The sequence below is a fragment of the Rhinopithecus bieti genome, unplaced genomic scaffold (genome assembly GCF_001698545.2).
Source record: "Rhinopithecus bieti isolate Rb0 unplaced genomic scaffold, ASM169854v2 scaffold_74680, whole genome shotgun sequence".
In the NCBI taxonomy this organism is placed as follows: Eukaryota; Metazoa; Chordata; class Mammalia; order Primates; family Cercopithecidae; genus Rhinopithecus; species Rhinopithecus bieti.
The window spans coordinates 1,096,121-1,111,897 of record NW_016828033.1 but is presented as its reverse complement, the minus strand read 5'-3'; the positions used below and the strand labels follow the sequence as shown (position 1 = coordinate 1,111,897).

Sequence of the window (15,777 nt, the reverse complement as noted above, 5' to 3'; positions counted from 1 at the left end):
AGCAGTGTCTGCTCCAAACTCCTCCGAGCCTTCCCATAGCGTTCACCATGGGGATGCCTTGACCAGCCTTTCTCTTTCCCAGCCTTTGAGTGCTCAAGGGCAGGCCCTCCTGTCACCTCTGAGGCTCTGGCACCCAGCACAGGGTCTGTGCATGGGAGATGCTCAGGAAATGTGTGCTGAGGAGCTGGCAAGCTGGGAAGGTGGACCCACAGTGGAGGGACGAGTTGGCCGTTCTTTTCTGAGCTACAAGGAGGCTCAGTACAGTATCCAGAACACTCGCTTAGGTGTCAGAAGAGCTGCGTTCTGGCCCTAGCTCTGTCACAAATGAGTTCACCTCCCCTAGCTGGGCCTGTTTTATCTTATGTGAAATGAGGGCATTTCACCAGCTGATATCCACAGGCTCTCCCAGCATTCACATTCTGGGAAATCTCTCCCTTCTCTGATGCCTCAGGCTGCCCTCTCCCTGCGTCCTGTGGGCCAAGTCTTCCCCACACCACGAGGGGGAGCTCTGCACACACCCCAGGCGAGTGCCTCGCCTCCAGCCCACTAACCTATGGGAACAGGTGTGGTGGTGGGTACATGCTCCCTTGAGGAAGGCTGTGCCTTCTCAGACACAGAACTCCAGATGCCCAGCCACCAGGCACACCACAAAGTGGCCATGCACACAGAGGCGTAGCGTAGAAGTTTTGTGTTGGAAGATGTCTTCAGCTTCTTCTGGCTAGCCCCCACATCCTCACTGTTCAGACACGGTCCCAGAGACAGACCACGACCTGCTCTCGCAACATTCCCATGAATACTCCTTGGCATTCCTGACCTGCCTAATTTCTGGGGAAGAAAGAGACTTGCCAGTAGAATTTGAATATTTTAATCTGGGAATGACTTAGGGGCCCAGATTCCTCCCCACCACCCTCCCTCCCCCCATAAGTTCCCCTCCTGTGGCCAGAGCTTCACCAGGAGCCAGATCCCGGAGCACCAGGCTCCACAGATAAGTCCCAAGTGACGTCTCAGGCTGGACATCTCTGTAAGTCTGGGGTGGGGTTTGGCGGGCTGGGGGTTAGTGAATCCCAAGGAGACGTGTCTGGGCTCCACTGTCCCCTCTGGCTGGCTGGGCCTAGGAGCCAGGTAGCTCCAGAGTCAGTGCTGGTCCCCTGTGAGGATGGAGCCAGGTAGGGAACCACGTCAGGATGAGTAGCTAGGGTTGGGGAGGGCATCTCCTCTCCACAGAGCACGGGCACTCACCCTGGATGGCCCCGGGTGCCATCTCAGTCCGGTAGATCTTGAGGGCATCATAGGCAAAGACGGAAACCAGGATGATGCCAAAAACCTGTGGGAGTGCAAGTGGGGATGGCAAAACAGAGGCTATCTGGCCATTGGGTTAAGGTACAGGGCGAGGTGCAAGCCAGAACCCTAAGCCCTGGCTGTGGCTTCTGACACAGAAAGTGTGCAAGCACCAGCCTGAACTCTTGAAGGGCTAAGGAGTCCTGCAGGGCTGAACTCACAAAAGCAGCAATGGCAGCTCCATCCCGGGAGGTCACAGCTGCAAAGGAGACCACCAGGAAGATGATGATGGCACTGACACAGCGCAGGAAGTCCTGGGGGTCAGGGGTGCAGGGTTAACAAGACCTCAGAAGGCAGGGGGCATTGCTCTGAGGTTTTCCAGGCTAGCCAGCAGCCCGAACCTGAGGGATTCTGAACCCCTCCATGGGATACCCCTCACACAATATGAAGCACGTTCAAGAGACAGAGCGCTCACACTGCTACCCAGGGAGTGGAAGCAGATGAACCAGAGCAACCAGGACCAGAAGCCAAGTGCTAGGGCTGAAGCCCAGGTGACAGCAGCTGGAGTCCACCAGCCAGGGGGGTCAGGCCAGGCCAGGGCTGGGTCTGGACCTTTGCTGAGTGGGAGAGCAGATCTAGCGGATGTGGTCCTCCTGATTGCCCACGGCCCTGCAGCTGTGAAATCAGTGTGAGTCAACACACACCTTTGAGCACAGGGCATAGCACGGGGCAAAGCCCAGCTGAAATGTGGAAATGGAAAGAAGCTCGGGGAGGAAAGGAAAACACACCATTTAGAGGAGAAGGAAGGGCCCCATACTGGGCTGGGGGTCAAGGTTCCTCACCAGACAGGGCCAGTTAAGTCGGTCGAAATGCTGGTAGTACTGGGTGGCATAGAGGAAGAGGAAGGCAAGTGTGATGAAGAACTCCAGCAGCGCCGCGGCCATGTAGGCAGAGATGGAGGCCGTGAAGCAGATGAAGATGATGAGGGTCAGGGCCTGCAGTACCGAGCATGTGAAACATGCCAGGAAGGGGACACAGACAGGGGCCAGGGCTTTGCCTTCCCCTCCTTGGAAGCTCCCCTAGGCTGGCACCTACCACCTGTCCTTGGAGGGAAGGAAGGACTCTGGCACATCTCCCTATTCCCTGGTGTTAGGAACCACCATTGCAGGGCATTTGCCCATCAAGGGCAGTCTCCGGCCTCCCACTCTGTTCCCAGCAACCCCAGCAGTCTGGCCAAGTCATACGGCTCCCAGGAGCACTATCCCACAGTAATTCACGGGTACAGTGTGAATGCCAGCCCCTAGAGTTGTGCCCACAGAGACCCTACTCCACAGGGACCAAGAGGCGCCCCCTGCCCCATAATGCTTTCCCCACCCCTAGATGCCTTTGATTCCACTCCAAGAGAGAAGGCAGATGCTGCACAGTGGACTCTGGGGACCCCTTTAGCTCTGATGACCTAGGGTGGCATACATACAGAGGCCTTAAGTCTACACTGTGGTCTTGCTAAGAAGGGGGAAGATCCTTTCCTGAGAAGAGATGTTTCTGGGCAGCAGACCACAGATAAAGTGCAGCTGCAGGAAGTCTGCCCTTTTTGATAGTTGGACTTCTTGGACATGCTGAGAAGTGGCCATGTTAGAGGCTGTCATTGCCCCTGTCCCATCCCTATGTTTCATGCTCCCTCAATGTCCCAAAAAGTCATCCTGTCTAACTGCAGTCCTTCCTGCTGCAACTGAAACCTGCTGTAAATGCCTCCAGGTGCAGAGGCAGCAAGAAGGCAGAGTAGGAGATGAAGGGGCAGCTGGGGGCAGGAGAGGTGTCCAGAGGGCCTGGGGAGGGAGGCTACTGAAGGGCAAGCTGGGGGCTGGCATAAGGCTGGCCAGGAACCGGGGGTCAGGGAAATGGAGGCACCAGGTTGGGGAGGCAGCTGTTACCAGCTCGGTTTCCAGCAGGATGCCTTTGTGGGAGGTGAAGAAGGCCTTGTCCACCGCGAAGCCCTGGAGCTCTGCAACTACCCCCTCCTCAGGGGGCCGGTCCCGGCGATCCCGAGCACTGAGCATCTTCATGGGGTCCACCAACACAGCCCCTACTGCCAAAAGCCCAGCAAGAGAAACAGAAATCTAGCAGGATGGGGAAACAGACAGGAGCAAGAAGGCACTTCGAGAAACCTGAAAGTGAAGCAGGAGGCTTGCCCACAGGGCCCCGCGAGAGAAGGCAGCCGCTGGGGGCCTTGCCCAGATGGGCCTTCACCCAGCTGCCCAGAGTGCCTCTGCTGCTGCCCGCACCAGCCCCCTAGAGACCCATGGGGAGGGGCAGAGAGGGAGGAGGCTCTAATCCCTCCCCTTGCTTAGAGCCCAACCCAGCCTGGAATAGAGACGGGAGGGAAGAGGAGGAGGTCGGAAAAGAAACTGGGAGGAGCTGGGATGTGAGTAGAGGAACAGGGGCAGGACTGGGAGCCCCCAGGGACCTAAGCCTGAAGACATTTGTGTCCCCCTTCCCTAACTTTAACCCTCTTCTTTTGGCTGGTCGTTTCTCCCATTTCCTTTTAGGGAGGGTGTGAGCTGGAGCCCAGCCCAGGCAGCACCCCCAGGACCAAGCTGCAGCAGCCAGGACTGGAGGACAAAGGCGGATTGTTGGGGGACAAGGGGGCGCTGTGTGCCTGCTACAATGCCTCAATGGACCTCTGTCTCTCCAGCATGCTGGGAGCGCAGCCTGGCCCCCACCCTGGTGTTCGGGATGGGCCAGGGAGACAGAGATGGGAGAGGACGGGAGGGTGCAGCAGAAACTCTGGAGGGCAGAGAGAGCTGGCAGGGTGGACAGAGGTGAGGACCGATGGTGGAAAGGAGAAGGGACAGGCTGGGAGACCGCGAGGTGTTCAGGCACCACGGATGCCAAAAACAGATTAGGCCATTTTAAAATAAAGATATTTATTTGGATAAATCTCTATACATTCAATAACAGCTTCCTCCTCAGAATCATCCATGTCAAAAGACCAGTAACTACACCAGAATGCACCCAAAGTAGATGCTTACTGAGTGATGAGTAAACAAGCAAGCAAATAAAATGAGGGGGTCTTTCTTCTCCGGCAAGGGGAAAATATCTAGAAAGTGCCTGTGCTGGGCCAGGATAGCAGGGGATGGGAAGAGAGGAAGAGACAGGAGTGGTGGCCTCCAGAAATGGGCAGAACTTTGAAAACCTTTCCTGAGAGAAAATGACAGGACACCAGCTTCCAGTGGCCCCAAGCAGCAGCTGCTCTTTTCAAAATGTGCAGAAGTGCCAGTTTCCCCCAAAGTCCCCCATTCTGTTCCGGAATCTTGCTGCTCCAGACGGCACTTCACAGGGGCGAAGCATCTGGGCATCCTGGCTCTTCATGGCAAGTGGTTGTACACCTGGCTCCAGGTTTCCCAAAAAGGCACCAGCCTCCAGCAGGTCCAGCTAGCCCATCACACGGGGTCGCACACACACACAAGCCAAGGAAACACGGTACAGCCTGCGCTGCAGACAGTAGCCCTTGTGGGTGTTCTTCTCGCCATGGCACGGCCGCCGGTAGAAGACAGTCTGGTTGTGGTAGAGCAGCTCTGAGTTGCCCCGGGGGTCCATGTGGGAGCCTGTCTGTAGGCTGACGCAGTGTGGGCACAGGCAACGGGCGTGGTACAGGTCCTGGGGGAGCCGGTTCAAGTCTCTGTCCAACCTGTGGGGGCGGCACTTGTCAGGCCCTGGAAAGATGGGCCAGAAACAGAGAGGGTGGGGTGGCGTGGGAGTGCCAGAGGAAGGAAATGGTCTGTCTGGGGCCTTGGCCTCTTGTCTCAGTTCTGCGCCCACTTGCTGTGTAACTTTGAACAAGTCACCTCCCTCCTCTATTAATTTTTCCCCACTGTAAATGAGGGTAGCAGGTGACAGAGTACTTTCCAACTGGTCCTGGGACCCTGAGGGAGGCAGCGGAGGGTGAGCAGGCTCCTGCCTTAGCCTCCATTGACTAGCACTGCTTCTATCTGGCTCAGCATGAGGTTTCTTATTGTAATGATTACACTTTAGATTTTTGTTTGTTTGATTGTTTTTGTTGTTGTTTGTTTGTTTGTTTTTGACAGAGTACCCAGGCTGGAGTGCAGTGCCACGATCTTGGCTCAACTGCAACCTCCACATCCTGGGTTCAAGCGATTCTCCTGCTGCCCGCCACCATACCCAGCTAATTTTCATATTTTTAGTAGAGATGGGATTTCATGATGTTGGCCATGGTTGGCCAGGCTGGTCTTGAACTCCTGATCTTAGGTAATCCACCCACCTGGACCTCCCAAAGTGCTACGATTACAGGCATGAGCCACCAGGCCGGACTTTAGGCGGTGTTTCTATTATTATTATTATTATAGCATTATTGCAAAAGTAAAAACCACTCTGACATCCAAGTATAAAAGAGTATAAAGAGTGAAAGCTAGTAGTCTCTGCCAACCAGTCCCACTCCCGAGAAGCTATCCTCAACTATTTCCTGCACATTCTTCCAGACGCTATACAAGCTTATATTATAAGCATACTTGAGAGTGCATGGAAAGACTTCTTTACTTATTCTGAAAGGATTTCATGGCAAAAAATAAATAAAAAAAGAAAGACGAAAAACACTGAAAAGTAGATGTCCCACAGGTCTGCGACTCCGTTAGTCTGGCAGGTGACAGTCCCCAGCTTGTAGGACTATTCCCCACACAGACAAGCCCTGGCAAATGGGTTTAGCTAGCACACCACTTCCCAAAGTGGGTTCCCTAATAAATCACCTGCACCTGTTGGGTGCTTAAATGAATTTGGGAAACACTCGTTTAATGGTTTACTTTCTACAGACTTCTTGCAGACTTTAATGTACAGATGACAGTATGAATCTCCAAGGGGTAAGAGATAGAGCAGTCTTTCCTAAGTTTACCTGGCATAACTTTTTTCTGAGAAGCAGCTCATGGGACGAGCGTTGCACAGAACACACTTTGGGGAAAGCCACCTGAGTGGTTCACAGACTCCCAGCAAGGGGTCTGGAAGACAGCTGAGTTAACCTCTGGCACCCAGCCTCCCCTAAGAGGCTCCCGTGCCATCTGATTTGGCCCAGTACCCAGTCGGCTTCTGAGACCGCTCCAAAGCATCATGACCTGTAGTATCCATACTAGATCCAATCTCAGTTAAATCTGACCCCCCTCCCCACCACTGAACTTCTCCATCCACCCCAAAGCCAATGCTAATACAGAACTAGAAGGAAGAAGTGAAATCATATGTCTGGAATCCCTAATACCCTAGTTTTTAATATTTTGCTTCATTTTTCTTATTTCAGCCCTTCCTAATAGTTTTCATATCATGGCATAAATAGAGAATTATAATATTTATGTGGCACACTGAGTCAAAGAATACAGTAACCATGATCATGATCAAAGATATCCAGTCCACAGCTCCAGCCAGCCAGCTGCCCCTAAAAGTTGAGCGTTTCACTCCCTTAGTATGCTTATAACTAACCCATTCATAGCCCGGGCAGTATCATTTGGTATTGGGATGCTTCATGCCTGTATCATGCTATTATTCCCTAATATTTTACCCAGAAAAACATGGGCCATTATAGAGATTGTTTTTTAAAGAAAAGGAGAGAACCAACATAAATACAGACTTTTACATACATTATATTTCATTTGATTTGCACATTAGCCTATGGGGCATTATATCATTTTACAGGTGAAATAAAATCCTGAGTTTTGAAAACTTGAATTGACTCAGAATCATCCAATGAGCGTCAGAACTAGGACTCGAATACAGATCTTGTCTAATTCCCAAACCTTTACAGCCCCTCCAAGATCAAAATGGGAAAGTAAGCTGGAACTGCCCTGGTCCCTCACATGTACCCTGACCAGCACACACAGGGGAGCACATGCAGGCATTCGGGAGGGGCAGCAGACTCACTCATATCTCCAGGGGGAGATGGCCCTGCTGTTGAGGGGCCCATCTTCACTGGTCCTACAGGATACTGCGTGGTGGTTGGTGCTAGCCAGCTTTAGGGGAGGCACAGACACAGTGCTCCACCTCAGCAATTCCTCAGACGAGTCCTGCCCTTTGCTGGGGCAGCAGCTGGGCCAGTGGCTGTAGGTGTGGGTTCCCATGACCATTGCCAAGAATGCAACCACCTGTAAGAAAAGGCTAATGAGAGAACTGTTCTCACCTAATCTGGGTTGCCCCCTCATCTGCACCCTCCCCCTGGGATCCCAGTTTCTCACTCCACCTAGCCCCCTGCCCCAAACCTGGCAGCTTAGCCTCCCTCCACCCTCAGCAGCATCTCTGCTCCTCTCCCTCTCAGCACAGCCCTCAAGCAGCCCTCTGCACTGACCTGGTACATGCTGGGCACTGCGCACTCAGTCAGGTGGAGCACTGGCTGACAGGCCTCGTGGAAGCAGGCTGACTGGAGCAGGTTAGGAGTCCTGATTTTATTTTCAGCAAGCCTGTTTTGTTTATTCAAATTTATTTCCACTATCTTTCTAGGGAGTGACTTGAGATTAAAAAACAAAACAAAACAAAAAAACTCTGAAAGTATTTCCAAAGGCTGCTTAAAATGCGATACTCATGGAAGTTGTGATGACCATCATTACACGCCTGGTAGCTGATTGGGTAAACTTTGCTCTTTGAACTTTTCTAACTCTGGGGTCAAAGCAATAGCGGTCTGCTGTTCTGTGTCCTTGTGAACTGGCATTAGCAGAATTTCCCTGGTTGGTGTGGTAGCCAAAATTAGGAAATGTCTTGTGGCCTCCCTTCAAGAGGCCTCATTTCCATGATCCATTCTGCTCCCATCCAGGGTCTGGTTTCACCATGCCCCTCTTCTCAGATGTCATCCTCATCATCCACCTTCATGATTATTTCCTTGCCCTTAGATAACCTTTGACTCCTATCCCCTTTGTTCTATGACGTCTTCCACATTTTCGATGACCCCAAAATTCTATGACCCCCATCATCTATGAGTTCTCCCGCATTGTCCATGACCTGCTCCCTAACTCCCCCTTGCCCTTGCCAGTCACTGCCCCACCCTGGGGATACAAGCCTACCCTCACAGGGCTGCCGGAAGGCCCTGACTTCCTGAGTTTGTTGGCTGGATGGGCAAGGTCTGATGGAAGAAGCTGTGGGTGAGTGTTCCCATTGCACAAATGAGAAGGTGAAGCAAGGAAGAGGAGGGAAACTGAAACAGCCTCACCTAAGACCCAATAGGAAGGAGGTCTCAGTTCCAGGGACCAACCTGCTCTCATTCACAGAGCCGTGGGGACCAAGCCCATGACAGGGCCAGCTACTGCTTTCAGGCCATGAAGTGAGCCCACTCAACCTCAGCAGGCCCAGAAACATGGGCCACTGTCAGCCAGGAGGGAGTATGTGTGCCTTAGAAAGGCTTATAGTTGAACTTGACCCCAAAGACACAGGTCAGCCGGCTCCAGGCTGCTTGAGAGACACTGTGCTGAGAGTGGGCCAGCCCGTCCTTCCCCCCAGGTCCTTCTCTTAATGCTTGCCTATTGGCCTGCCTCATCCCCCACACCCACCCAACATACCCATACACAGACATTGTCCCTAGAATGATGCGGCTTGATTTGCATGTGCTTTCCCTTAGAAAATACTCCTCTAGTAACCAAGGACTCAGGAAATAAACAAAGGGAACCAGGAATAACTTAAACTGCAAAGTGAGGAGGAATCTTTCCAATGCATTAGGGCAAAGCAGCCCCAAAAGAGAGAAGTGATGAGGTCAGAGGGCGATCTGGAAAATTGGGAGAACCTGCTCTGCTCTGGTGAGTCTTGGGGCACCTGGAACTGTGGGATGGGGGGCTCTTAGAAGAAGCAGGTGGTGGCTGGGAGAGCTGGGGCACTCAGGAAGAGTCATGAGGCCAGTATCATGGCCCTACTCTCACTGCCTCACCCTCTGCCCCCAGTACTTGCAGACATCCTCTCCCTTCCATATCCTGCTGGCCTCAGCTCCTGTGCGCTTACATGTGCCAGGCATGGTGCTAAGCCCTGGGCATGCATCATCTCATTTTATACTTACAATGAAACCATGACATGGAAACTATTATCCCCATATTACAGATGAGGAAACTGAGGCCCAAGGAAATTTAGAAACTTACCCAAGATCACAAAGAAAGAGGCTGAGCTGGTTTCCCATTCCAGCTCTGACCAATTCCACATCTAACCTGGCATGGAAGTGCCACACCATGCCTACCCCAGCTGGCTGTGAATGGAAGGGGAGCCCCACAGTGAATGCTTTCCTACTCACCTGGGCTTGGGTTGGGACAAGTTTCAACAACACCTGCTGAGGGCCACAGGGTGTGTCTGCCTGCTTAGGCATCCAACCCTGCTGTTGGGATTCACTGCACTAGCTCCCTTTCCTAGCCTTTGGTCTGGCAGACATGGCCTCAAGGTGGCTTCTGGTGCTCCTGGGAAAACCTCAATCCCAAAACAGACTCTTAGGAGGCAGTGCTGTTTCAGAAGAGCTGGATTCCTATGGATCTCACTCTCACCAATCAGAACCTCAGGGCTAAGAAGATAGTAGAACTGGAGTTGGCTCAGATCTCCTATCTTGACCCCTGCCCAGGAGGGGATGTTCAAAGGAGCCAGAAGTGATCCCAGCTACCTGTTTCACTTGCTGACACTGCAGGGAGGACCCAGCCTAGGTCACCAGGAACGTCGCCCTTCAGAAGAGTCCTTTGGGGTGTCCCCTTAGGACAGAGGGATAACCCCTCCAGGAAAGGTTGGCTTTTCCCATCCCCTTGATGACCAGGACTTACCTGAGAACCTGTGCTCTGAGCCACATGCCCCCACCCCACCCCACTTGCTCACCCTCTGTCCTTATCTCAGTAGCAGCTTTGTGGGACTCCTTAGGGTGACTCCCTGTCATGAGAAACATTTTCCAGTGGGGTTTTCTCCTGAGGTGACTAGTTTTGGAATCCCTGAGTCACTTCAGGTTCCAGGGAACCCTTGGGGGTGTGAGGATAGGTGGGTGACAATAGGGAGAAGGCTGGAGGCAGGGAACAAAGGAAAGTCTGCATGTCACATGACATCAAGGTCCCCTCCCAGCACGTCTTCACCTGCCTAGGCCTGACCTGGCAGCTGAAGAGACCTTCCTGGGATTCTTGTCCCTGTGGCCCTGAGGAAAGAGAGAAGCACCTGCCAGGAAAGGGCAGGGAAAATGTGGTGGAATACACTTCCCAATCTTGGCTTGGAAAGGCTCTTGGAGCTTGCAGAACATGAGAATATGTCTTCCCTGCCCCTTCTCAGGAAGATATGCAAGTCTCCACCTGCTGCCTTGAAGTCTTGGCCCTGCCAATGACCAGCTCTGGACCTTGGGCCTTCTCTCTGCTCCTCCCTCTTCAATTGTAGAAGTGGATGGGTTTGGGTGGGCGGAGATTGGGGGGAACATTAACCTGGACGGCCACAAAGGTGCCAACCAGCTTAGCTGCTCCAGAGCTCAGCTCCTGAAATGGTGCTGAATCCACAGGACTCATCAGGGCCTATCGAAGCTCATCGGCATCAAGCTCATCGGCACCCACTGTACGTGAAGATAGGGCACTGAACGTCAAAATGTTGAAATACTTCACCTGCTGGTAAGTAGAAGCTTCCCTCAGCCTTGGGACATCATACTTTTTCTTTTTTTTTTTTTTTTTTTTTTGAGACGGAGTCTGCGGGCTCCCTGCCGCGCCAGGCTGAGTGGCAGTGGCCCAGATCTCAGGCTCCACTGCACAGCCCCGCCCTCCTGGGTTTTACGCCCATTCTCGCTGCCTCAGCCCTCCGTCAAAGTAGGGCTGGGACCTAACAGGCGGCCGCCAGCGTCCGCCCGGCCTAGTTTTTTGTATTTTTAGTAGAGACTGGGGTTCACCCGTCGGTTAACGCCAGGATCGGTCTCGTCCCCTCCTGACCTCATGATCCGCCCGTCTCCGGCCCCCAAAGTGCTGGGATTAGCAGGCTTGAGCCCAGCACGCCCGGCTTGGACATCATCTTACGGCATACGCTCCCTATTGATCGATCCAGCAACTAAAGGTTGAACACCTGGCACAGATGGAGGCCCCCAGAACAATGCTCCCACTTTCTGATTGGTAATGGTTTAGCTACAAAAATGTCTAGGCTCAGGAGCAGCCTTCAAGGAGAACTCAGTCTAGACCCTGGAGACACATGGAGAATCAGAGTTAGCAGAACAAGGAACCCAACAAACCCATGTTTTTAGCCCAGGGCTGGACCCCGGCTTACTCAGCTTTGTCCTATGGTCATGGCTGCCTTCGTTCACTCATCCACTCACCTAATATTTATTGTGCACCTACTGTGTTCCAAGCACTATTCTAACTGCTACAAATGCAGAGGCGGACAGGCCAGACAAGGTCCCTGCCTCATGAAGCTTACGTTTTAGGAGAAGAGAGATGACAAACAAGGAAACAAGATAATTTCTGATAATAATAAGTGCTATGAAGAAAATGAAACAGCATTATGAGATAGGGAGTTACTGGGGGTGGGAGAGAGGAAGGCTGGGCAACTTTAAGTTGGAAAGCCAGGAAAGGCCTTCCTGAGGATGCAGGATTTGACCTGATGACGGAAAGGGTCTGGGGGAAGTGGTTTAGGCAGAGAGGGCAGGACATGCAGAGTCCTAGAGGTGGAAAACAGCAGGGCATATTTGAGAAACAGAAAGGACAGTGTAGATGATGAACAAGAGATAAGGAGGAGAGATGAGATGAGTGAAAGAGGTAGGCAGGGAGCAGATCACATAGGGTCCTCCAGGCTACCATGGAGCATTTGGATTTTTTTCTGGGGTCAGCGGGAAGGTATTGACTGGATTCAAGCATGAGCTACATGATATATTTCTTAAGGACAGGCACCATGTCCTTGACATGCTAGTGCCACCACAGGGCCACCATCAAATAACAATAATAGTAGTTGCCTTTGTCCAAAATTTGTACCTCATGGGCCAGATACTGTTCTTGGAATTCTCTTAATCCTCATAACAAGTAAATGCTAAAAGTTTGATTAACACTCCCACTTTACAGACAAGGAACCAGAGGCTCCAGGAAGTCACAGAACTTGCCAAGGTAACGAGCCAGTGTTGGAACCAGAATTAGAACCCAGACAATCTGGGTGCTATGGGTCCAAAGAGAGGAAGACTGAAGAATTGGTGAGCACCCAAGAAGTTTTGGGTAGCAGGAGAAACAAGGAGAGGTCCAGGAAGTCTTGGGGTCAGTTAAGGAAAAAACCAGCTCATTGGACCTGCAGGGAAGGGGAAAGAATGGGAGAAAAGACTAGGACCCAGGAAGCCAGATGGAAGGGTTCCTTCCTTTCTTCTCCCTGAATATGGCAAGGGCAAACCTTGAAGACCCGCTGCTTGAGGCTGCCACCCACCCAGGGTCTCAGTTACCTGCCAAGTCTGGGTTTTCTCCCACCTCACCTGCCCTCAACAACAAACACGTTCAGCTTTCAGGAAAGCACAAGTCAGAGGGAAAGCCAAGGTAAAGAGGAAAAGCCACGGAAGAAAAGCACTGTGCCTAGCAATCTACATAAGCATACTCCTCACCAAAGTCACTGCCACAAAGGAGGAACTGAGACTCAGATGCCCTATAACTGGACCAAGGTCACACAGCTAGTTAAGTAGGATTAACTAGCTGTGTGACTGACTGGCTACATTCCACACCTGGGTATTCCAGAAGCAGTCTTATTTCCCACTGGTCTGCCCTCTGCTGTCCCTCTTCTACCCTTCCCCGGGCAGGGAAGCTGCCTGCCCATCTCCCAAGGCATCACCTTGCCTGGTCCTAGCAGCTTCCTTCCTGCTTAGCCTTTTCTGGCCTCCATCTATTTCCCCTCATGCCAGTCAAGGCATTCATCTTTGAAGACAGGGTTTCCTGACCACCTCCACCTTGGACCCCAATTTGCCTTGGCAGTCCCCTGGGCAGAGATCACACCAAGTCACTCCCCAGCAGCTGGATATCTGTGTGCCTGGCAGCCAGGTGCCCCAGGGCTGGGGTCTGGAAGAGGTTGGAAAATCTTCCCTAGTGGCCACCTCCAACCTAACTGGAGCTGGGAAGCAGGAGATCTCCCTGGAAATTTAAAAGGTCCTCTGCCATCCTAGTGGAGTTGGAATCTATTCAGGAGTCTTCCATCACAGAGAGCCAGCCTAGAACCAACACAGTTCATCCCCATCCACATGTTTATCCCAGAATCTCTCCCTATTCCACCCCATAGGCTCCACCACACCCTTCACGCAGAGGTTTCTTCACAGGTGCTCAGGCAATAGAGTGGGGAAGGAGCTGGGGCAGGTGTCCTGACCACACTGTCCCAGGAAATGCCTAGATGTGTGGGCCTGTGGAATATTGAGGCGGGGTTATCTGTTCAGGTCCTCAAGTTCACCAAAGGCCTTATATTACATTTCTGATCTTATCTCCAAATAAGGTTATGCACATACATACAATAAGGTTACATATGTGTTTGAAGGGTTAATTTGTTCAATGTAAACATCCAAAATATACCACAGCTTTCAACTCTGTTTATCATCTTGCTTTTTAAATACCAGGAACCTCAAAAATGCAAGAAGGTAGGCTTCACTCAAGCTTGAGAGGCCCTGATGTGTGTGTCCCAAAGGAAAGGTCCAGGGAAGCAGCACACACTAAAGAGTTATCCCAGGGCAGAGGAACTGTGGGGGGTTAGGAGCACTGTCCTTTCAGTGGAAACTCCTGGCGGGGCTAGATCCCAGCTTCTCTGAAAGAGTTCTAGCAACTTTTGTGCCAGCGGTCCCCAGTCCTCTCCCCATAGCAGCAAGAGTGAGCCAGGCTGAAGAGGCCGACAGGCCCAGACTGGCAGAGGAGTGTAAGAGGCCGCACAACCTGCCCGCCTGCAGCTCTAGGGCCAGACGCCCTGCTTCATGTTCTGTCACCAGGGCCAGAATCCATGTCCAGCGCCAGACTCCCGCCCTGTGCCCCGCAAGAACGGCCCAGCGAACCCCGCTGCCCTGCAGGGGAGGCGCCGAGGATTGGAGAGGCTCTGCTAAGGGCCCCGCTGGGCTGGAGGCGCGCGCTCCCTCCCTTGGGAAAGACAGATGTGGGGCTAATGAAAGGGAGGCCGAGAGGCGCGGGGCCGGCGAGGGAGACGGGGGCGTGGCGGGGAGAGGAAAGCTCCTGGAGAAAGCCGACCGGACCACCGCGAGCGAGGCCTGCGGCGGAGTCCAGAGGAGGAAGGCGCCGGGGACTGGGGCAGGGCCAGGGCGGGAACGGGTGGGGGAGGGGTACCACAGGCAGTTGGACCCGAGGGTCCTGAGCTGAAACTCAACACCCGCCTTTGGAAGAATCGTCCCCCTTTCTCCTCCGCCCCTTCCCTTCCCCTCCCCTTTCCCCTCCCTCCTTTCTCTTAATCCCCAGGACTGAGCCCCGCGCCGGAGAAGAGAGGGCCTGAGGGGAGGAGAAAGGAACAGCACTGAGACGGGCCAGGAGCCCAGGAAGGGGAGGGAAGGGCAGCCGCGGGCCAGGGGTGAGCCTGGGGGCCACGCGCGACCCCCGGAGCCTTCGCAGCCCTCTCAGTGTCCCCACCCCCAGCCCAGGCGAGTCCGCAGGACCCGGGACCCTGCTCCTCCTTTGCCTTCTCTTTGCTCCTTCTTTTGCATTGTGGCCTTTCTTTCCCTTCCCAGAGACACCTGGGAGCTGCCCCCAAGCTGTGGGGCGCGCCGCGGGGTCCTGCCAAGGGTGCCTGTGAGAGGGGGCGACGGGGCTGCCGCCGGGTGCCAGGGGCCGAGGGTGGGAGCAGGAGCTCGTGGCCTTGCGCCCTGGAGCCGAGGACTGGAAGGGGGCTGGGCCCCTCTGCCGCCTGGGCCCGGGCAGCGCGTCGGGAAGGCCGTCCCGCCTGTTCCAGTGGTACCTGTGTGCTGGTTGCTACTGCTCGGGGTGAGGCGCCGTGGCGGCGACCTCAGACCCCCGGGCGCGCTGAGTGAGTGCGCGCGTGAAAACCGCCGCGCCGCCGGGGGTGCGAATGTTTGGGCAGCAGCGGCCACTCCAGCGACCCAGCCCCACAGCCACGCTCTCGGGGACCTTTGGCTCCGGGCAACTTGGGACAAACTTCTCAGTTCTCGCTCTCCCTCCCTCCCAGCGGGGTCGCCGCAGACCCAAGCCCTGGGAGCACCGCTCTGCAGCACAGCCGGCGGGTGGAAAGGGTTGGCCCCTAAACTCGCTCGTCCAGCCCAACCGCCCCGGCGGCTTCTCCCAGCCCTCGAGGCTCTCCTGAGCTGCCTGGAGAGGCGTCGAGCGCAGCCCAGCGCCCGCCTGCTCACCTGCCCCGGCCCCCGAAGGGAACTTTCGGCTCCTGCGAGCCCGGGGCGCCCCCGCGGCCTAGGGCGGGCAGCTCCCGGGGACTGGACGAGGTGGTGGCGCCCGGGAGGCCGCGGGGACAGCACGCAGCGCGCGCCCTTGGATGCCGTCCCGCAGCGACGCCCCGGCCCGCCCCGCTCCTCCTCCTGCCTGGCTAGCCTGCCTCTCATTTGGGAAGTTTTGTGGGTTTTCTTTC

At 54.2% G+C, this 15,777-nt stretch overlaps 2 protein-coding genes across 5 annotated transcripts; both read right to left on the bottom strand.

Annotated features, from left to right (window-relative positions):
• Positions 1–849: 849 nt before the first annotated feature.
• Positions 850–4,074, bottom strand: CMTM5 (CKLF like MARVEL transmembrane domain containing 5). The gene is made up of 5 exons (XM_017864288.1): positions 3,210–4,074; positions 2,121–2,273; positions 1,500–1,592; positions 1,240–1,324; positions 850–1,148 (listed from the first exon to the last, which is right to left on the bottom strand). The coding sequence occupies exons 1-5, from the start codon at positions 3,339–3,341 to the stop codon at positions 1,135–1,137; spliced, it is 477 nt and encodes a 158-aa protein (XP_017719777.1). The 5' UTR covers positions 3,342–4,074; the 3' UTR covers positions 850–1,134.
• A 116-nt stretch (positions 4,075–4,190) lies between these two features.
• Positions 4,191–15,777, bottom strand: IL25 (interleukin 25). 4 transcript variants are annotated; one of them, XM_017864219.1, is made up of 4 exons: positions 15,545–15,777; positions 7,616–7,774; positions 7,195–7,415; positions 4,191–4,966 (listed from the first exon to the last, which is right to left on the bottom strand). In XM_017864219.1, exons 1-4 carry the CDS (start codon positions 15,749–15,751, stop codon positions 4,711–4,713), a joined length of 843 nt encoding a protein of 280 aa, XP_017719708.1. In that variant the 5' UTR covers positions 15,752–15,777; the 3' UTR covers positions 4,191–4,710. The 4 variants fall into 4 exon arrangements, with proteins under 4 accessions (XP_017719708.1, XP_017719709.1, XP_017719711.1 ...); XM_017864220.1 differs by having other exon boundaries at positions 7,616–7,687; XM_017864222.1 differs by having other exon boundaries at positions 7,616–7,727; positions 15,545–15,625.